Source organism: Nelumbo nucifera, chromosome 5, assembly GCF_055504915.1.
Source record: "Nelumbo nucifera cultivar China Antique chromosome 5, China Antique-T2T, whole genome shotgun sequence".
NCBI lineage: Eukaryota > Viridiplantae > Streptophyta > Magnoliopsida > Proteales > Nelumbonaceae > Nelumbo > Nelumbo nucifera.
Window position 1 is genome coordinate 9,333,034 of NC_142653.1, and position 23,359 is coordinate 9,356,392.

Below are 23,359 nucleotides of genomic sequence, written 5' to 3' on the forward strand. Positions count from 1 at the left end.
GACCATAGGGTGAGTTGGGAGGTGGTGACCAGAAGTAAAAATCTAGGTGCTTGGGGCTTGGGAACATCAGGAAAAGGAATTTGGCTCTTTTGGGGAAATGGCTGTGGAGACTCCCAATAGAAAAGGAGAGACTATGGGCTAAAGTAGTGGTAAGCATACATGGCTGGAGCAAAATGGATGGGATGCTGGGATCCGAGCTAAGACCACAAGTGCGTCACCTTGGAAAGCCATTCACGATCTGCTTCCAACTTTCTTCCCTCTCATCAGGTATGATTTGAACTCAGGTAACTCCATAAAATTATGGGAACAAATCTGGGTGGGGAATGCCCCTCTTAAGGACTTGTTTCCTTCTTTGTATGCTCTTTCTGAATTAAAGAATGAGCCAGTTTCTTCTTTCATTACCCCTTCATTTTCATCTTCTGGGTTTGGGTGGAATTTGGGTTTGAGAAGGGCTGTGAGAGATACAGACTTGGATAGTATCTTGATCCTCCTTGGTATCCTTGATAATGTTTTCTTGGACCCTACTAAGCTGGATTCTAGAATTTGGACCCCCACCCCCACTGGCTCATTTTCTTGTGCCTCTTTTTTCAAAGTACTAAGTCGGCCCCCTAGTCCTGTTCCCCCTCCCTTCCCGGTTAATGAGGTTTGGTGCGGACCAATTCCCCCTAGAGTTGGTAGTTTTTGCTAGGAAGCTTTTCTGGAAAGAATCAATACTGGTGATATGCTCTAAAAGAAGAGACCCAAGACATGTTTATCCTCTAATTGGTGTGTTCTCTGTAAAGTGGATGGGGAGACTGGTTTTCATCTATTGGCGACTTGCCAGTTTGCTAAGTCCATTTGAGTTTGGGAATTATCCCTCTTTAGGGGTAGATGGAATCCTCCATCAAATTTGCAAAGCCTTTTTTCCCCTTCCTTCTTTAGGTGCCGTATGAAAAAGGGAAGGACCATGTGGATATGCTTGAGGGCTGCAGTATGTTGGGCTTTGTAGGAGGAAAGAAATTCCAAGATCTTCTCTGAAGTAGAGAGAGACATCGAAGAATTGAGAGAACTGATCCATATAAGGGTAGTACAGTGGTTGAAATCTTCATAGCTGTTTACAGACTTTACAGTGGATGATTTATTGAGGAAGTGGGGTGAGATTGCTAATTGAACCCAGCCCAAAACAGTATTGAGCGTGTCTTGGACCCCCCCACCGGCCGGTTTTTTAAATCTAAACTTTGATGGGAGTAGTTGGGGGAATCCTGGACAGTCGGGGATTGGAGGTGTGTTTAGGGATGAGAATGGGTTTGTTTCAGCCATGTTTTCAGGCCCAATTGGAGTGGGCGACTCTCTTAGGGATGAGATCTTTGCAGTTCTGGAAGGAGTCCAAAGAGCTAAGGAGATGAATATAAGAAAACTCATCATTTAAGGGGACTAGGAGGTGGTGGTAGGGTGGCTGAATAAAGAAAATAGCAGGTTATGGATGTACAATAATGAGAGGAGATTTAGGTGGCTGGTTCAAGAGATGGAAATTAAGACCAGCTAGGTGAAAAGATCAGCTAACTCTTTTGGTGATGGGTTAGCTAAGCAAGGATTTGAGAGGGAGTTAATGTTTTGGGCACAAGTGTAATTTTTTCCTTTTTCTGTTCTTGGGAGCTCAAGCTCCAGTTGGAAGATAAGAAAGTTTATCTTCCTCCTTGTAATTATTTTTGTGATTAATTAATGAAATGTGGTTATTGATAAAAAAAGAGGTTGGAAGCAAGTAGTCAATTTGAGGAAGTGGGTAGAAGTTAAGAGAGTGGTGGGCCAGAAATTCGAGAAGAGTGTTTAAGATTTGAAGTCCTAGTTGGAAGGCTTGGAGTTGATTTAGGTTGATGAAGGAAGTCTGAGATCAAGGAAAGGGACGATGTTGTTCCAAAGACATTGAAGAAAGTAAGAGAGTCAAGCAAGTTCCATCTTGTTCACGTGTCAAAAGATTTTCATGTTTGAAAGATGGATTGGTTGGAACAGGTGAAGAGAACTCTAGATGGAAAAATATACCTGGAGAAGAAGGTAGTGGATGAGGCAATCATTAGCAAGATGGTCAAACAGAATAATAGAACTTGGTGTATTTGTTCTTTTTCTATTTCTTTTTTGTAGTAGTGAGATGGTAAGGAAATAGCTGAAGTTTGAAGGTGGAGTGGTGGACTGAAGAGTGTGGTAACTCAATATGATAAGCATTAGCTTAAGAACACATTGATGGAGAGGCATCTATGAGATGGTATGTTTTCTGTTAAATCCTTTTACAGAAAACTGGTGGAGAGGGGGAATGGAATTTCCCATGGGCAAGTATATTGTGTAGAGCTGCACCTACCATTGTTGCTTCCTTTGTTTGGACTGCTTCTCTTAACAGGTGTTTAAGCAGGGACAACTTGATTAAAGAGGGGTTGCTTGATTGGTGATACTAATTGTATTTTTTGTAATGAGGATGTAGAAACTGTTGATCACTTGTTTTTGCATTGCGCATTTCTTAGAAATCTGTGGACAGAAGTGTTAGACATTTTGGGCTATATTTGTGTTTCCTGAAGTCCTTGATGGAGTTTTTGTCAAGTTGGCAGTTAAAAGGTCTGAACAGAAAAGGAAAAGTGGTGTGAGGAATATTTCCTATGGCAATTTTTTAGATGGTGTGGTTGGAAAGAAATGCCAGAATTTTTGAAGATATTGGAAAGATAGAAGAGGAAGTTGTTGAGGACTTATGGGGCAGAATTCATTCTTGGGTAGCAGTGCACAGATGCTTCTCAATCTATAACAACTCTTTTTTTGAATACTGATGCACTTTTTTGTAATTTTTAAACTTTACCTTTTGTATGGTCGGAGAGTCGGAGGTGATGGTGGCACAACCTCTTTGAATTTGGGGATGTAAATCTTTTTTGTTTTTTAATACAATACCTTGCCTTAATAAAAAAAACAAAACAAAATAAAAGAGAGGGGCTATGAGACTATGAGATGGAAGGGTTTCTTAATGATGAATAAACAAGGATGATAATCTTGGTTTTTGGAGGCATTTGTGATTGTTGGGTCTTCTTTTTTGGCTTGTTTAGGTGCAAGCCCTTGTTTGGTGGCAAGGGAGACCTAGCTGAAGGAGGCATCTTTGGTACAAGGTTGATGTTGGTCTTGACATGTGTCTGTATTTATTTATATATTTTCTTTTCTCGACATACCTTGTAACTGCGTCTTCTAGTAAAGATCTCACTTGTCAGTGGTAAAAAAAAAGATTTCTTGTGTCTCTTTTATTTCGTATTTTGGTAAAAAGTATTACTTGGAGCTTATCCTATTATGGAATTTCTTAGTAGTTCTCTTTTTGTATAGATAAATCTCAACCAGTAAATTATCATATAGGCCTTCCAATATTTGTAAATGTTCTAGAATAATGAGTGCTCTTTTCCTTGCTCTTTTTTTGATATATTTGTCTGTTTGCTTACATACATGATGCCAAACATCATAATATTAAACTTTGTTTTCACTTCTAAAGTAGACATTACTTTTATGTTTATTGCAGAGCTGTTGTAGACCACAGTATAGGCAAAGACCTTCCTTCTGTTTCGGTTGAAAGTTTTGAGAGTTTACCGGGTAGAGGCCTTTTTGCGACGTTGACCGGCATTGAGGTAATGTACTGTTTTGGAATGGTAGAATACTGATATGTTTCATTCTATTGCCAATGGGCATATTTATACAGTAAGTTGCTGCAATAAATAGAAAGAAAGAAAAATAGAAAGAAAAGAAAATAGAAAGAAGAAAAAATAGAAAGAAGAGAAAATAGAAAGTAGAAAAATAGAAAGAAAGAAATAGAAAGAAAAAACTTTCTAAATCAATCCTTCCACAATCCTAGGAATATATACAATTCTATTTTCAGATCTGAACCATTAACCCCACGTTTTCCAACACTCCCCCTCAAGTTGGTGAATAGAGATCCTCCATTCCCAACTTGGCTATATTTCTCCGAAAGTCTATACTATTGAGCCCTTTAGTAAGTACATCGGCCAGTTGTCCTTTTGTAGACACATAGGGAGTGCAAATCAACTTGCTGTCCAGTTTCTCTTTTATAAAGTGTCGGTCAATTTCGATGTGCTTCGTCCTGTCATGTTGAACAGGATTGTGAGCAATATTGATGGCTGACTTGTTGTCACAATATAGTTTCATAGGCTCTTCTCGTGGAATCTTTAGGTCTTCTAAAATTATCTTCAACCAGAGTAATTCACACACTCCTTGTGCCATAGCCCTGAATTCTGCCTCTGCACTTGACCAAGCCACTACATTTTGCTTCTTACTCCTCCAAGTGACTAAGTTTCCTCCTAAGAAGGTACAGTAACCAGAGTGGACCGTCTATCTACTGGAGATCCTGCATAATCGGCATCTGTATATGCTTCAAGAGTTAGTCCTCCATTTCTTTTGAATAAAATTCCTTTTCCTGGATTGGCTTTCAAATAGTGCAGAATTCGATGAGCAGCCTACAGATGAACTTCTTTAGGGTTATGCATAAACTGACTTATTACACTTACAGCATATGCAATATCCGGTCGTGTATGTGCAAGATAAATGAGTTTTCCAACTAGTCTTTGGAACATCTCCTTGTCTACACTTGCATTCTCGTTGGCTTCTCCAAGTTTATGATGGGATCTATAGGCGTGGAAGCTGGTTTACATGCCATATTTCCTGTTTCTCTCAAAAGATCAACAACATACTTTTGTTGAGAGATAAATATGCCTTGTTTTGAATGTGCAACTTCAATTCCGAGAAAATACTTTAGTCTCCCCAAGTCTTTTATCTCAAATTCTCTGGCAAGGCAGTTTTTCAATGCTTCCTTCTCCTTTTTATCATTCCCAGTAACGATTATATCATCCACATAGACTAATAGTGCAGTAACTCCCCCTGAGGCTGTGTGTTTGATAAACAATGTGTGGTTTCCTTGACTTTGCTCGTAACCTGTACTCAGCATTACCTTCGTAAACCTTCTAAACCATGCTCTCGGAGATTGTTTGAGACCGTATAGTGCTTTCTTCAACCGACAAACTTTGTTCCCTTTAATGCCTTCTCCAAAACTTGGTGGAATGTCCATGTATATCTCCTCTTCTAGATCACCATGGAGAAACACATTTTTTACATCAAACTGTTGCAAATCCCGATTATAGTTAGCAGCCAACGATAGTAACACCCTTACTGTATTCATTTTAGCTACTGGGGCAAAAGTCTCCTGATAATCTACCCCATAAGTCTGTGTATATCCCTTGGCTACCAGGCGTGCTTTGTACCTTTCTATTGACCCATCAGATTTGTACTTAATTGTGAACACCCATTTACAACCTACCGTCTTCTTGTTTCTTGGTAGATCCACAACTTCCCATGTGTTGTTTTTTTCTAATGCCTCCATTTCCACTCTCATGGATTTTCTCCACTCCTTATTAGAAAGTGCCTCGGCTAGAGTATTAGGAATTGGAATGGTGTTAAGGCTGGCTAGAAAACTTTTGTGGGATTTAGAGAATCTTTGGAATGATACATATTTGGCTAAAGGGTACAATGGGCGTTTGGTACATTCTCTGGTTCCTTTTCTCAGTGCAATAGGTAGGTCATACTCATACTCAGACTGTGAGGGTGTAGGTTCAGGATCTAAGCATCTCTCAGTTCTAGGATTAGGAGTTGAATCTTGGACTTGCACAGGTTGAGGATCTGGATTTTTCCTCCTAGAGTAAACCTGCATATATCTCACATTATCATGCACATCATTCGTGGGGTTAACAGTGTCCGAATTTGGTTCAATGGTCGGGTTGTTTGACTCTTGTTGAGACTCGGAAATGTGGGGCTCAGAGGAATGTGACTCAGAGGGATGTGATTCTTGACGATTGAATGTCTGTGAGGAGGGTAAAACATCTAGGGAGAGTAGATCCGAGGCCTTATCTTCCATTAATGAGGGCTCCCCCTGAAGATAAGGTTGAGTGAAAAAAGATTTTCCTTCCTCAAATGTGACATTGATGGAGGTGTAGAATTTTCTGGTGGCTGGATGATAACATTTATAACCTTTCTGAGTTGGGGAATATCCCAAGAAGACACACCTGATTGCTCGTGGGTCTAATTTTCCCTTATTATGGACATGAACAAAGGCAGTGCAGCCAAAAATTCTTGGTGCGAGATTATTTGAGGCTCGAATATCAGGGTAAAATTGAGAAAGGACTTGTATTAGGCTTTGGTTGTCAAGAACTTTAGATGGTAGTCTATTTATGGTGTAGGCAGCAGTAAGGACAGCTTCCCCCCAATATTGTTTTGGCACCTGATTTTGAAAGAGAAAGGCTCGGGTGGTTTGCAAAAGATGGCCATTTTTTCTCTCAGCTACCCCATTCTGTTGGGGAGTGTTAACATAGGAGGATTCATGCACAATGCCTTCTTTCTGAAAAAATGGGGACAAATTTTGATTAAAATAATCTGTAGCATTATCAGATCGAAACCTTTTAATTCTCACACCAAACTGAGTTTGGACCATGTTATGAAAGTTGGGAAGAATCTTACCCACATCAGATTTAGACTTAAGAAGAAAAATCCATGTGACCCTAGTGCAATCATCAATAAAGGTGACAAACCATATGGAACCAGTAATGTTGGGAATTTGAGCGAATGAATCAAATAAAAAGGAGTTGAAGATCTTTTATTGCTGATTGGGAAAGAAACCCTTTTGTGCTTAGCAAGTTCACAAACATCACAATGAAAGGTTTCAACATCAATTCCTTTAAACAAGGAAGCAAGCATTGTTTTTAAAATAGGAAATGAAGGATGACCAAAACGGAAATGATGACGCCAAATTAAATCTTTATTGGAGGTAGATAAGAATGACTCGTGTGTGACATGCATAACAGTGTGAGATGATTTGCTAGTTGCTTCAAGGTAGTAGAGTCCATCTCTTTCCTTAGCAAGTCCAATCTTCTTCCCCGAAACCTGGTCCTGAAATACACAATAAGAAGGGAAGAACACAACATTGCAGTTCACATCCTGGGTGAGTTTATGTATAGAGATAAGGCTAGTGGATAACTTAGGAACATGAAGCACATTTTTAAGTAATAGGGATGGAGTAATTTGAATATTCCCAATCCCTGCCACTGTGGTGAAAGAACCATCAGCAACAAAAAATTTTCTATTACTAGGACAGGGTGTATAGGTGAGAAAATGTAGTGAAGAGGGTGTCATGTGGTCAGTAGCTCCAGAATCAAGAATCCATGGAAAAACACTAGCCGAGGCATGTAATCCTAGAGATAAAGACTCACCTGAGAGAGCAAGAGAGGTAGAACCACTTCCTGGTTTCAAGGATTTCAGGAAGCACCTTAGCCTTTCAATTTCTTCATCATTAAATGGTCTCTGACTTGAGTGTTCTTGTTGCGGGGTTGTGGAGACATTATGGGCCTGTTGAACTCCTTTTGAAACTCCTCGATTTCCCCATTCCTTGCTGGATGTGGGAGGTTTCCCATGAAGTTTCCAGCACCGATCTTTCGTGTGTCTGGGCTTCTTGCAATAGGTGCACCAGAGGTTATCGTTAGAGTCACGAGTGGTTGTGTCACGAGCCAAGTTGTGATTGTTCTCACCCTTTGAACCACTGTAACTTCCTCCCCTTGCCACCATGGCTGAGCCTTTGGGATCTTTAGGCTCAAGCATGATTCCACGGCGGCTTTCCTCAGCTCTGACAAGGGCTATGACTTCATTCAATGGAGGCACTTCTTCTTTGCCAAGAATTTGTATTCGGACCTGATCAAATTCAGCATTCAGTCCGACCAAAAAATCATACACCTTATCTCTTTCAATAAAATTCTTCAAGATCACAGCATCATCTGCGCACTTTGTCTCAAGAACCCGGTAATGATCAAGCTCATGCCATAAATTTTGCAGCAGATTTGCATACTCTGTAACACTCCTGCTCCCTTGTTTGGCCGCCACAGTCTTCACTTTGACCTCATAGACACGAGCAGCGTCATGGGCTTTGGAATAGGTTTGTCGGACAGCATCCCAAATAGCCTTTGCAGAGGGAAGAAACATACAAGTATCACTGATCTCGGGTGTCATTGAACTCCACAACCATGACATAATCATGGAGTCATCTTCGTCCCAAGCATCAAAATTTGGCTCGCCCAACCTTGGTCCTGTTCCAAGGAGGTGACTGATTTTTCCTTTTCCCTTCAAATAGGTACGCATTAGTTGTGACCACTTCAAGTAATTCTGGCCATTCAGTCTATATGTTCCCTGAATATTCTGCAAATCACCAGTGTGAGGATGAGAATTTGTTACTCCTTCATCGGTTTGGACGGGAGCACTTGTTGCAGTCATGTCGGACATTGTTAAGGCCAGCAGGAAAGGAGAATAAAGGAACACTTCTGGTTACAGATCAACACTGAAGGCCAGAAGAGAAAAACACAAAAAACAGGCAATGAAGGCCGAAAAAATCTCAAGGTTGACAAACCTAGAGCTCTGATACCATGTTTTGGAATGGTAGAATACTGATATGTTTCATTCTATTGCCAATGGGCATATTTATACAGTAAGCTGCTGCAATAAGTAGAAAGAAAGAAAAATATAAAGAAAAGAAAATAGAAAGAAGAAAAAATAGAAAGAAGAGAAAATAGAAAGTACAAAAATAGAAAGAAAGAAATAGAAAGAAAAAACTTTCTAAATCAATCCTTCCACAATCCTAGGAATATATACAATTCTATTTTCAGATCTGAACCAGTAACCCCACGTTTTCCAACATGTACCCTATGCCTTCACCCTAGTAGCATTATATCGGTCTTTTATTCATTGCTAGAAATATGTTCTGGAAGATCAATAAGTGTCAGTAACATTTCCTTAGACTGTTTGATACTGTTCTCCCTTCTGAAGTGGGAGGAATGCTACCATTCCCGAAGTTGCTATTGACTTGGTGACTGTCAATGACTATCAAGGTTGCTCATTGGATTTTAACTAGGGAGGAATTTCAGGTTATTTCACTTGATTTTTCCAGAGGCTGGCACATGGTAGCCTCAGCCCCAGTTTTTTATTTTTGGTACTTGTGTGTTCTTGAGGTTACACAACGGGGGTAGCCCATCCCCATACCCTTAACATCCCAGACCCTGGTGGCAGCGAGATTTGATCCCAAGTCTCTGCTATAAACAGCTGGAGATCCCACCAACTGAGCTACCATCAGTTGGTTCTTTAGCCCCAGTTTCAGTACTGGAGCTTGACCTTTTTTTTGATAGCCATACTGGATCTTGCTCATGATTGATTCTTCCTCATACAAGAGTTACTAAATGACTTTTGATTGATTCTTCAGGAGGGATGATTAATTGTTTATCCTATTGTACTCGGGTACCAGTGGATTGATTTCCTTGCCCTGGTTTGATAAGTGCCATGACTAAAGAAGGTATCTGATATTGGAGGAGTTCTAAGATAGTTTGGAGAAAAGAATGAGAATTCCTAAAATTAGAACTTTAGAAAACTAAGGCTTTTGGTGGAAATTTTTGAAAACTGTATTGATGTGATAATTTAGAGACAGAAGTTTCTTTATCTAGAGAAAGTATGTGTAAGTTGAGAATTAAAGGACAATGAGAGAAGACTTACCCAAGAGCAATTAGCCCTTTATTTGATGTTGAATGATGGATTTTGATCATTTGATGGCTTTTTCCCATGTCTTGGATTGTTGTTGATGGCTAAACTCAGAAAACTTATAAGAGAATATCAGAGAAAAGAGAGGAATAGAAGAAAATCTAGGAACCAAATCACTTCTAGGGTTCCTAGTGTAGATAAGATGGAGGGTAGTTTTGTACTTTTACTCTCTTTGTTGTCTATTATTAGGCGTGTGTATTAGTGTACTGCCTTGTACAACTTTGTCTCTTTATTTCTTTTGTAAGGACAATCTTGTCCACTTACGTTTTAATATAAATTTATCTTTTCTGGGTTGGATCGACCATTCAGAACAGCCCTAACAGCTTTGGAGTTGTTTTGCTCTCTCTTGCTGGCTTCTCTCTCAGGTTAACATGGTATCAGAGCGGGTTATGCTCTGATTCATCTTCAACATTTTCAGATTGCTTGGGTTTTCTTTCCCCTTGCGATTGGTTCTGGACTGTTTTGTTCAATCCAAGAACCAGTTTTCTCTGTTCTGCGCAACCAGCAAGAGAAATCTTATTAGATCTCTCTTGAAATACTTAAGTTCATGATAAAACTTCGGAGGAAGTGTCGCCTGGTCCTGTTCTTCATATTCAGAAAGTCCCATCAGCTTTGGACAAGGGTTGAAGGAGATCTCTCCATCTCTTCTGGGCAGCAGCAACTTTTCTTTCCTTTCTAGACTGCGATTTCAGATCTCAGTCTTGCTGTGTTCTGGACATCTTCCTTCAACTGTAAGAGGCTTTATTTCTTCTCTTTTAAACTCTTCCAGATTGGTTCCTGTGTTTATACAATCAGCCGTTTCTTCTGTGTTTTGTTCACTATGGGACTTGAAAAGAGTGAAATCATTTCAGTAAAATTTGATGGAAGCAACTATGCACTTTGGAAGTTTCACTTCCAATATTTTGTTAAAGGGAAAGGATTGTGGGGCTATATTGATGGTTCTATAGCCATGCTTGATGCCAGTGATGTCAAAGGACTGAAACAATCGAGAATGCATAGGTTATGTCTTGGATCCTTGGATCTGTCACAATGGCTGTTAGTATCCCAATGAGGGGACTCAAATCTACCCATGACGTGTTTGAATATCTTGAAAAGGTGTATCAACAATCAAACATGTCTAGGCAATATCAAATTGAGGTAGATATATTTTTGTATGCTCAAGGGGAGAAACAAATTCAAGAGTATTATGCTGGTTTCAAGAACCTTTGGACTGAATATGAGTTGGTTCACTTTGGAGATCTATCTACAGCTTGGTATGTGAAATCTATGAAGAAACACTTTGGCAAGAGGAAAATTATGCATTTTTTTATGCGCCTTAGACCAGATTATGAACCGGTGCGATCAAATATACTCAGTGGAGAGCCTGCACCCAATCTTGACATGATTCTTAGAGAGTTATTAAGAGAGGAAACTCAGCTCTTTACTCTGTCCTCTCTTGATTAGAAGAAAGAACATGGAATAGATGCTGTTTTTGTAGCTACCAAACAAAAGGGGAGAAGGATTTTTCGAAGATGTAGTGCTATGAGTACAAGGAATTTGGGTATGTGGCATCTTACTGCAAGAAGAAAAATTTTTGCACCTACTATAAACAACAGGGACATATTATTGTGGAATGCCCAACTAGGCCTCCCAAGAAAGGACAACATCTTATCAAGCTTCAGTTGAACCAATTGATACTTCTTCCTCCCCACCATCTCACAAAACTAATTCATGTAGAGAGACTGGGCCGAATGGGCCCTAGTATCTATTCTTTTATTTATGTAGTGTGTTATTTATTTTGTTTGTTAATGGGCCTATTACTTCTTTTTATAAGTTTATTTTAAGTTCTTGCTTAGCTGGCTGCCCACTTAAGGGCATACTTGTAATTAACTTAGAAAATGAAGGTTAACAAAAGGATTAGTGAGGGAGGAGATTATCAAACTCTTCTTCTTCTTCCTCTTCTTTTCTCCATCTTCTTCTTTTGTTCTGTTGTCTTCTACCTTTCTTCCACTTTCTTCTCTATTTTTAATCAAGTTTATATCAGTTTTAGAGGACTGATTTACTTCTATTCACAAGGCACTTTGACTGAAGATATGATCCGTGAGCTTATATCTTCAGGTATTTCCTTTGCTTTTTCTACTATCGGGCTGGCTGGTAAGTCTGCTTACTTGTGTTCTTCCCCTCACATATGTGGATTATTGACTCTAGGGCCTCAAACCATATGACTGGGGCTTCCTTTAGTTAGTCTTCTAAACTTTACACTTCTGCTAGTCACATTGTTACTGCTAACGTTGATTCTCTTCCTATATGTGGTTGTGATGATTTGTTTCTGTCCACCCTCAGTCTACTCCCTTGAGTCTCCCCAAAACCTTTTTTGTGCCTGAGTTGACTACTAGTCTTATTTCTATTGGACAACTTGTTGATGACATCAATAGTGTCCTGTTTTCTCGTGATGGTTGTTTTATCCAAGACCAACACATTGGGGAGCTGAAAGGGAAGGGGCGTAGGCTTGGGAGGCTATTTGCCCCGGAATTTGAGAATAAGAGAGCTTCATCAGTTTCTTGTTTGTTGTGTACTACTTCTAGTTTCTCCTATACTTCTTGTAATAATGAGTGGCACTTATGGCATAGACTCTTGGGCCACAGTCATTCTAAAAACTTAGACTATTTGTTTTCTTCTGGTTATTTTCCTATGATTGTTTTTTCATTTAAAAATGTTGATAAATCTTGCTTACATTGCTGCCATAGTAAAAGTCATATTTTGCCTTTTCCATCTTCTACTAAACATGCTCTACACCTTTTTACCTCATTCATAGTGATGTTTGGTTGTCTCCTGTTATTTCATGCTTGGGTTATAAATATTTTGTGTTATTTATTGATGATTGCACTAGATACACGTGGGTTTATTTTCTTTGCAAGAAATCAGAAGTTTTTCTTACATTTAAGAATTTTCATGCCATGATTATGACCCGATTTAAAAGTGCTATAAGCATCTTGAGGTCTGATTCAGAGGGAGAGTATTTTGATGGTGAGGATGGTGAATTCCAAACCTATCTCAAGCAACATGGCATTCAGTCCTAAAGGTCTTGGTCTAGGTACACCTCAACAAAATGGGGTATCTGAGTGCAAGAACCATCACATTGCTAGTATGGTGAGATCTCTATTACAAGACTCTCATGTTCCCATTACCTTATGGGCGGAGGCGACCCGCACTGCTATATACCTTATTAATATTCTTCCTACCTCTATTCTTGGAAACTCATCTCCCTTTCAATCTTTGTTTCATCGTTCATTTAATTTGTCCATGCTTCGTGTCTTTGGTTGTCTGCTTTGGCCATCTCCCTCCCCATGAACACATAAAGCTAACTGCTCAATCAGCTATGCGTGCATTCATAGGATATAGTATGGAACACAAGGGGTTTCTTTGTTATGATCCCAAGGTCCATCGACTACGCATATCCTATAATGTCATTCTTCTTGAGAATCTTTCCTTCTTTGAGCACATTAGTAAATTGCCTACATCATTTTGGTTCTGCAGGTGATCCTCCTCTCAGTCCTCGACAATTGCAGGTTTATTTCAGGAAACATCTAGTTCACTCAATGCCTATACCTCCTCCACCTCTAGCACCAGTGATTGATCATCCTTCTCCACCCATCACTACTGTAAGTCCCTCTTTTCATCCTGTTAACTTGCCTTCACTTGTTCCTTTACGTTGATCTTCGCGTATTTCTTGCTCACCTAACTGCTATGGTTTCTTCTCTAGTCATAACTCATTTTCTGTTGTTCTGTCCTCTAAAGACATTCCTAAGTCATACCACCAGGCTATAGCGGTTAAGCATTGGAAAGATTCCATGAACTTAGTGGTTCAGGCCTTATTAGAGAATGGTAGTTGGGAACTTGTTTCTCCTCCACTAAATGCCTCCATCATTGGTAGTCGTTGGGTTTATTCAGTGAAACTTGTAGAGAGGATGGGCCAAATGGCCCATAGCCCACAGTTGTTTTTTATTTCTTTATGTTTCTGTTCTTTTTTGTTAGTGGGCCTTTACTAATGGGCATGTTAAACCCTTTTTGTTCTTGTTTAATTAGTTGGCTGCCCAATTAAGGGCCTACTTGTAATTTCAGATAATTTATAATTATTTCTTAATGAAAAGATTAGGGAAGGGGGAGCTGTTTGAATAACTCTTCTCCTAACCCTCTCACAGCCCAACTCTTCTTCTTCTTCTTCTTGCTGCTGATATCTACTTTGTTTTCACATCTTTTAATCAGTTTTCTCATTCTTTTGGGGTGTTTTTCTTCTTGGTATTAGAGCAAGCCTCTTTCTTCTTCCCTTTTTTTTTTCCTTTTTTTCCCATACACAGTGTGTATGGAGAGATGAATCGAATGAGTGATTGAAGAAGGTATTCAGCCCAATTGGTAGTGGTCTTTTGGAGAAAAGGAAGATGTCTTGTTCATTGTTTTGATAGTCCTTGGAGATTTTGCCCAAAACCCTAATTAACTGGAGAATTCTGATTGCAGGTCCCACAGGGAGCTTCACCTTGGCGCTCAATGATTGAAGAGGTTCCCTTTCTTTATCTTGAAGATCGAACCAAGCCTTGTGCAGTTCTATGAAGCCTACATGGAGTGGCTGCACTCTTCCTATTTCTCTCGAGTTTCGAGTGAGATGCAACTGGCGGATAAGGTTTCATAAAGGTTGGTACTTGGTGTCTGCTCTATTGAGAGGTACAAAGCTCGATCGGTTGCAAAAGGCTATACACAAACTTATGGGATTGACTATCTGGAGACTTTTGCTCCTGTTGCGAAGATGACATCCGTGAGGGTCCTGCTATCTTTGGCAGCTCATTCAAACTAGCCCCTTTATCAACTGGATGTGAAAAATGCATTCTTGAATGGAGAATTACATAAGGAGGTTTATATGTCCCTTCCACTAAGGATGCATGACACAGACATGGAGAGAAAATTGTGTAAGCTGAAGAAGTCTCTCTATGGGCTCAAACAGTCACCTAGAGCCTGGTTTGAAAGGTTTAGAGTTGCTCTTGTTAACTTTGGGTACAGACAAACTCAGTCTGATCAAACCCTCTTTGTGAAGAGGAGAGGTTCATTGGTGCTATATCTTATAGTCTATGTTGATGATATTGTAGTGACTGGCATCGATGTGATAGGGATTGATGATCTTAAATCCTTCCTTTACTACAGAGTTTGAGATCAAAGACCTAGGGGAGTTGACATATCTCCTTGGTATTGAAGTGGCTTGGTCTAAGGATGGAATCTTTATCTCTCAATACAAGTATGTGCTAGACTTGCTCACTGAAACAGGCAAAATGGGTGCAAGACAAGTGGCTACTCCTATTAGTATGGGTCACAAACTTTTTACCACTGACTGTTGAAGGATAAGGGAGTGTTTCAAAGGTTACTAGGGAAACTACTATATCTTTATATGACTCGCCTTGACATTGCATATGTTGTTAATTGCATTAGCCAGTTCATGCATGCTCCCAGAGATACTCATATGGCAGCAACAGAGCGGATTTTATGCTACTTGAAGAGTACTCCTGGGAAGGGGATTCTTTTTACTAAGCATGGTCGTATGAAACTGGAGGCTTATACAGATGCTGACTGGGCAGGCAACATTAATGATAGGAGGTCAACTTTGGGATATTGTAGTATGGTGGCAGGTAATATTGTTTCTTGGAGAAGCAAAAAAGCAATCTGTTGTTGCTAGACCTTCAACTGAGGTCGAGTACAGGGCTATGGCTCATGGAGTTTCTGAGTTTCTTTGGCTCCGATCCCTGATGGAGGAACTAGGTGTTGAGTATGATAATCCACTGATGCTATATTGTGATAACCAGGCCGCCATTAACATTGCCCACAATCTAGTGCTACATGATAGAACTAAACATATAGAAGTTGACAAGCATTTCATCAGAGAATGATTGGCTTCTGGAGAAGTTTGTCTACCATTCATTACATCTGAAGAACAATTAGTTAACATTCTTATCAAGGGAATCTCCAAGGCCAAGCTATAACATGACACAAGCAAGTTGGGCATGATAGACATCTATGCTCAGCTTGTGGGGGAGTGTAGAGAGGATGGGCCGAATGGCCCATAGCCCACAACTGTTTTTTATTTCTTTATGTTTATGTTCTTTTTTGTTAGTGGGCCTTTACTAATGGGCCTGTTAAACCTTTTTTTGTTCTTGTTAATTAGTTGGTCGCCCAATTAAGGGCCTACTTGTAATTATTTCTTAATGAAAAGATTAGGGAAGGGGGAGCTATTCAAACAACTCTTCTCCTAACCCTCTCACAACCAAACTCTTCTTCTTCTTCTTATTGCTGATATCTACTTTGTTTTCACATCTTTTAATCAGTTCTCTCATTCTTTTGGGACTGTTTTTCTTCTAAACTCAAATTAGATGGTACTCTAGATAGGTATAAAGCCCACTTGGTTGCTCAAGGCTACGAGCAAGAATATGGGATTGACTATGGTGAAGCTTTTTCTCCAGTTGCTAAAATGATATTGTCCACTTACTTTTGGCTGTTACTACTCTTAGACAATGGACAGTTCATCAAATGGATGTCAAGAATGCCTTTCTGCATGGGCATTTACAAGAGACAGCTTATATGGAGCCCCCTCCTGGTGTTGAAGCTGAAGAAATCTTTGTATGGTCTTAAACAAGCTCCACGAGCTTGGTTTGACCACTTGCGTACAGTTCTGTTGGAGGCTGGTTTTCAGTAAAGTGTATCAGATTACTCTCTTTTTACCCTCAAGCGAGCACCAAGATTGACTCCCCTCCTGGTATATGTTGATGATATTCTTATCACAATAGATGATGTGGAAGGTATTAATAACTTGAAACTCCTTCTCAACAACTCTTTCAAAATGAAAGATCTTGGCTTGGTCACCTATTTTCTAGGCCTTGAAATTTAGTGATGTCCTTAGGAATATTTTGTCAACCAACATAAATATGCCTCTGATTTAGTTGCAATGGCCCACCTAATTGATTCTAAGCAAGTCGATACACCTCTAGAGCTCAATCGTAAGTTGATTAAGGATGAGGATGAGCTCCTTCTAGATGCTACGTTATACCGGCAACTTGTAGGTAGCCTTATCTACCTAACTATGACTAGAACGGATATTTCCTATGTAGTTCAGCTAGTTAGCCAATTTGTCTCTGCTCCACACCAGCCCCACTTTTCAGCAATTCTTTGGATCATCCATTATGTCAAGGGAACAATGTCTCATGGTTTATTTTTCTTGTCCTCTTCCTCTACTCAACTTCGAGCTTATGTTGATGTTGATTGGGTATATTGCCCTGACACTCGTCGTTCTATTAGTGGCTAGTGTATTTTCCTTGGGGATTCTCTGATTTCTTGGAAATGCAAGAAACAACAAATGGTTTCCAAGTCATCTACGGAAGTGGAGTATAGAGCGATGTCTTTTGTATGAAATAGTTTGGCTCAAGGCTCTACTTCGTGATATGGACATTGATCATTCATCCTCCATCCCTCTGTTTGTTGATAATACGAGTGCTTTCAAGATTGCATCCGACCCGGTTTTCCATAAGTGTACTAAACACATTGAGGTGGATTGTCACTTCATTTGGGACCTTCTTCTTGTGGGCCACATCTCTCTCCCACATGTCTCCTCGGGCTTGCAGCTTGCAGATCTCTTCACCAAAGTTATGATTAAGGCCCGACATAATTTTCTTATGGACAAACTGATGCTTATTACCTAACATCAGTTTGAGGGGGAGTGTAGAGAAGATGGAGGGTAGTTTTGTACTTTTACTCTCTTTGTTATATATTATTAGGCGTGTGTATTAGTGTACTTCGCTGTACAACTTTGTCTCTTTATTTCTTTTGTAAGGACAATCTTGTTCATTTACCTTTTAATATAAGGCTCAGTTTGGAAGGAGTGCAAATACAAATATGTACTGTGCAAATACATACTGTTGAGCAAGAGCAAGTGAAGAGAGGAGACGAGAAGAGAGAAGAGAGATGAGTCGAATGACTGAAAGCCCTCCAGAACATAGGGGGCGAAAGAATGATTTTATTATTTATACTAGTACAGTCGAACAATATAAACAAAGGAGAAATTACAACAGTACCCTTATGGTACTAAATCTGAATACATAAACAACTGACAACACTCCCCCTCAAGTTGGAGCATAGATATCAATCATGCCCAACTTGTCACAAAAATCATGATGTCTAGAAAGGTTTAAACCCTTTGTAAAGATGTTTGCAAGTTGGTTCTCAGAAGTGACATAGGGGGTACACACTTCGCCTGTGATAACTTTCTCTCTGATAAAATGCTTGTCAACTTCGATGTGCTTTGTTCTATCATGTAGCACCGGATTGGCAGCAATGCTTATAGCTGCTTTGTTATCACAAAATAGAGTTATAGGTTTGGTCACTGGGAAACTCAACTCCCCCAACAAATTCTTTATCCACATGCTTTCAGCAACCCCGTGGGCCATAGCACGATATTCAGCTTCAGCACTGGATCTAGCTACCACATTTTGCTTTTTACTCCTCCATGTAACAAGGTTCCCACTTATAAAGGTGCAGTAGCCACTGGTAGACTTTCTGTCACTTTGGGATCCAACCCAATCTGCATCTGTATAAACTTCAACTTTCAAATGTCCATGCTTTTGAAACAACAAACCAATACCCAGATACTTCTTTAGATATCGGAGGATTCTCTCTGCTGCTTCAAGATGAGAAGACCTAGGAGCATGCATGAACTGACTGAGGACACCAACAACATATGCAATGTCTGGGCGAGTCATAGAAAGGTATAACAATCTCCCTACAAGTCTCTAAAACTGTTTCACATCCTTGAGCGATTCACCACAGTTGTCACCTAATTTATGGTTTGGGTCAATGGGAGAGTCAACTGGTTTCACCTCCATCTTTCCAGTGTCCTGAAGTAAATCTAGGACGTATTTCCTTTGAGAAATGAAGATACCCTTCTTTGATCGGGCAGCTTCAATTCCAAGGAAGTATCTAGCAGGTCCTAGATCCTTCACTTCAAACTGAGTGGCAAGAAAAAGTTTCAATTTCTAAATTTCATCCTCCCAATCACCAGTAACAATTATGTCATCCACATATACAATTAGAGCAGCAATTTTACCTTCTCCTTTTTTCACAAACAGTGTGTGATCTGATTGACATTGCCTGTATCCTTTCTGCTGAACTGCCACATGGAATCTGCTGAACCAAGCTCTTGGTGATTGTTTCAGCCCGTATAAGGACTTCTTCAACTTGCACACTTTCTGTTCATTGCCTTGGGCTAGAAAACCAGGAGGTTGAATCATGTACACTTCCTCTTCAAGGTCACCATTCAAGAATGCATTCTTGATGTCCAACTGGTGTAAAACCCAATCCAGATTAGCCGCAAGAGAGAAAAGGACTCTAATGGAATTCATTTTGGCAACGGGGGCAAAAGTTTCTGCATAATCAACTCCATACACTTGAGTAAATCCCTTTGCCACTAAGTGAGCTTTATACCTTTCCACTGTTCCATCAGCCTTATGCTTGACTGTGAACACCCATTTACATCCAACTGGAACATTTCCCTTAGGAAGATCAACAAGTTCCCATGTGCCATTTTTGTGAAGGGCATTAATTTCTTCCCTCATGGCATTTGTCCATTCAGGAACTGAAAGAGCTTCTGCCACATTCTTAGGGATAGGGACACTGTCAATAGAGGTAAGGAAGGCACAGAATGAGGATGAAATGTTCTCATAGGAGACAAAGTTGGAAATGGGATGTTTAGTGGTGCACAATCTAACACCCTTCCTGTGAGCAATAGGACGGTCAAGATCATTAGCAGTAGAGGAATCATTTTCAATATATTCAAGGACATCATTGGGAGCCAAAATACCTGAGTGAGTATGATCCTCCCCTGAGGAGTCTGGTGGCACTGGAGGTACAGCTTCCGATTCTCTACAGCTCTTGAATTTGGTTGGCCTTTGCGACAACGAGAAAAAACACGAAAAGGTGGAGGGTCAGGGAGAGAGGGAAGCTGAACCAGTTTCTCCTCATGCCTGCACTCCCCCTGAGGAGAAACAGGATAGAAAGGCTCATCTTCAAAGAAAGAAACATCCATGGAGACATAGAATTTACGAGAAACAGGATCAAAACAACGGTATCCCTTTTGAGTGAAGGAGTAACCAAGAAATATGCAAGGGATAGCACGAGAATCCAATTTCCCACGGGTGGGAGACAGATTTTGGACAAAACACTGGCAACGAAAGACACGAGGAGGAACAGAAAGAAGGGGAGCCTTAGGAAAGAGAAGTTGATGTGGGGCTTTGTACTCTAACTGACGAGAGGGCATACGGTTTATAAGGTAAGTGGAACAAAGAACAACTTCAAGCCAAAACCGTTTGGGAACATTCATATGAAGTAGTAAACCTCGAGCCACTTCAAGGAGATGTCGGTTCTTCTGTTCGGCCACACCATTTTGTTGTGGTGTGCGGGCACAAGAGCTACGGTGAAGGGAACCATGCGAAGCAAAAAATTCCGTGAGGTCACTATGAAAAAATTCTTTTGCATTGTCTGATTGGAAAATTTGGATTTCAGTTTGAAATTGAGTGAAGACCATCCGCTGGAAATCTTGAATGATTTTTGCTACTTCTTCTCTGGTTCGCATCGGGTATACCCAAGTATATCTAGAATAATCATCAATGAGGGTAATGAAATACTTGTAGCCACTCTCAGATGGTAAAGTAACAGGGCCCCACACATCAGAATGAAGAATGTGAAACGGAGATTCAGATTTACTATTTCTTTGAAGAAAATGAGTTCTACAATGCTTACTCAACTGACACGTTTGACAAGAAAAATCAGAAACAGACATTGACTTAAACAGTTCTGGGAATACAACTTTCAAAGACTCAAAAGACAAATGACCAAGACAACAATGCCATAAATAGACTTTTTTCTTACAGGACTGACTCATAGATTGACTCATAGACTCTGTAACATGAAGACCAGCCTTATTCTCCAGCATGTAAAGTCCATCAGCCATACGACCCCTACCAATCGTCCTCCCCGAGGCCAAATCCTGAATCACACAATGAGAAGGGAAAAAGGTTACTGAGCAATTCAAGGAATTAGTAACACTACTAACAGAGAACAAATTAATGGGAAAATTTGGAACATGAAGAACATCAGAAAGGGTAAGGCCAAGAGGAAGAGAGAGAGGGTGATAGGTTTGAAAGTAAGAGGACGTACCAGTCATATGTTTTGATGCTCCAGAATCAATGATCCATGGAGAGTCAGGGGTGTGAGAAGCAACATGGAAAGCAGTGGCAGGGTTACCTGAGGTAGATGCAAATGAGGTTCAGGGAGGAGTATCCATTTGATGAATTGCTCTACCATAGAGCTCTAAATGGTCACGGAAGGAATTCATAATGTCCTCCCTCGGGTCAGGTCCAGTGAGATGTGTCTGAGTCATAGTAGAAATGGGGGGCTGATTCTCCCGAGTAGCCATGTTGGCCATGTGATGTTTCTTTGTATTTTGCTGTCCGTACTTCTTATTCACCTCTGAACCTTGCTTCTTAGTCAGATCTTGAGCCCATTTTGGTTTCCCATGAAGATCTCAACAGATATCTTTGGTGTGTCGGGGTTTCTGGCAATGAGTGCACCACAATTTTTCCTTATCTTCTGTTTTTTTCTGGAGATCTCCTTTCCGGGAAGAAGATCCCACACCAGTAGATACACCTCCTTTTGCAACTAACACAACAGCATCCCCACCAGGGCTGTTCATCAAATTTCTCCTGCTTTCTTCAGATTGTACAAGAGCATAGACTTCTTGAACAGAAGGGAGATCCTTAGAGCTGAGAATCTGAACCCTGATAGATTCATACATAGGATTCAGACCCTGTAAGAATGCAAACACCCTTTGCTGGGAGACAAGCTGTTTGTACTTCTTAGCATCCTCATCACACTTCCAATCCACACTCTGGTAATGATCCAACTCCTTCCAGACAGATGTTAAGTCAGAGTAATAGATCGATAAACACCTCTCCCCCTGTCTACAAGTAGAAGATGCTGCCTGCAGTTGATAAATTTTGGCATAGTGTCACAATTCTGAATATGTAGACTTTGCTTGTTCCCAGATTTCATTCGTTGTTTCAGCCCACATGAAATTCTTCCTGATTTGAGGTTACTTGGACACCAAGAGCCAGGACATAACAATACTGTTCTCCTGATTCCATCTATCATATTCAGCACTCCCGGAGGATGGTTCTTTTATCCTCCCATTAATATAGCCTATCTTCCCCCTTGCAGTGATGTATAATTTGATCCCTCTTGACCACTTCAGGTAATTTAAACCATCAAGAGGGACAACAGCCATGGGAAAGGATAGGTCACCTCCACCCATTCCATTCAGCATTGAGGAAACTCCATATGTGGCTGAATCTTCACTGCCCATGATATCTGAATAAAAAGTTGAAACAGCAACCAAAAAAGGCACAGCCGTACAAGACTATTTCAGAGATAGGTCCTTCTGACCACCGGTTTCACTGAGAACAAAAGAAAGAGCATTGCTGTTGCAGTACAAGAACAGGTCCTTCTGACCTACAGCTTCACTGAGAACAAATAACAAACTGAACACTGTTGTTGCAGTACTGAAACAGGTCCTTCTGACCTACGGTTTCATTGAAACAAGTCTGCACACTGCTGTTGTAGTACAAGAACAGGTCTGAATGACCTACTTAGTAGGGCTTAATAAGATTGATGTTGAGCAGACAATTAGTCGGCTAAAACAGACCATCAACAGTCCACAATACCAACAACAAAAAAGTTTGAATACAGTTACTGTGTTAAGGAATACAGTCGCTTAACAGTAGGGCAGCCGAACAGTTCATCAGTCGAACAGACAACAGTAGGGTAGCCGAACAGTCATCAAACAGTTCAGCAAACAATAGGCATCTGAACAGACAAGGATGATAGTCCACAAACAATAGGCATCAAACAGTTCATCAGTTCATCAGTTGAACAGACAACAGTAGGGTAGCCGAACAGTCATCAAACAGTTCAGCAAACAATAGGCATCCGAACAGACAAGGATGATAGTACCTCTTTTAGTTTCAGATGATAGTCTCCCTTATGGTAAACCAGAACTCCTTGACTGTAAACCAGAGCTCCTTCTACGAATCCTCAAACAATAGGCAGCTGAACAGAAGATGAGCAATTTCTGAAGACAGAACACCCTCTACGAACTGCAAACAATAGTCTCTCTACAGTCGAGCAGACAGGAGGAGCAATTTCTGGGCTGGAAGACGAAAAGACTCTGTAACTTCTGGGTCGAACTGACTTCACCAGATCAGGAGTTCGATTGGAGACAGCACTGGATGCAACAGTAGTTAGCTTGACACCACCCTTCAGGCCTGGACGACTTGCTCTGATACCATGCTGAGCAAGAGCAAGTGAAGAGAGGAGAGGAGAAGAGAGAAGAGAGATGAGTCGAGTGACTGAAAGCCCTCAAGAACATAGGGGGCGAAAGAATGATTTTATTATTTATACTAGTACAGTCGAACAATATAAACAGAGGAGAAATTACAACAGTACCCTTATGGTACTAAATCTGAATACATAAACAACTGACAACACATACAAAATACAAGGTTTTGCACTCTACAAATTTGTATTTGTACTCCTTCCAAACTGAGCATAAATTTATCTTTTCTGGGTTGGATTGACCATTCAGATCAACCCTAACAGATTTGGAGTTGCTTTG

At 40.3% G+C, this 23,359-nt stretch overlaps 1 protein-coding gene across 2 annotated transcripts in view; it reads left to right on the plus strand.

Moving 5' to 3' along the window:
- Positions 1–23,359, plus strand: part of HMA1 (heavy metal atpase 1) — a 99,873-nt gene that overhangs the window by 62,855 nt on the left and 13,659 nt on the right. For both annotated transcript variants that reach the window (XM_010272882.3, XM_010272892.3), the window contains exon 8: positions 3,518–3,623. In XM_010272882.3, the coding sequence (XP_010271184.2) occupies positions 3,518–3,623 (106 nt within the window). The remainder of the gene's footprint in view (positions 1–3,517; positions 3,624–23,359) is intronic.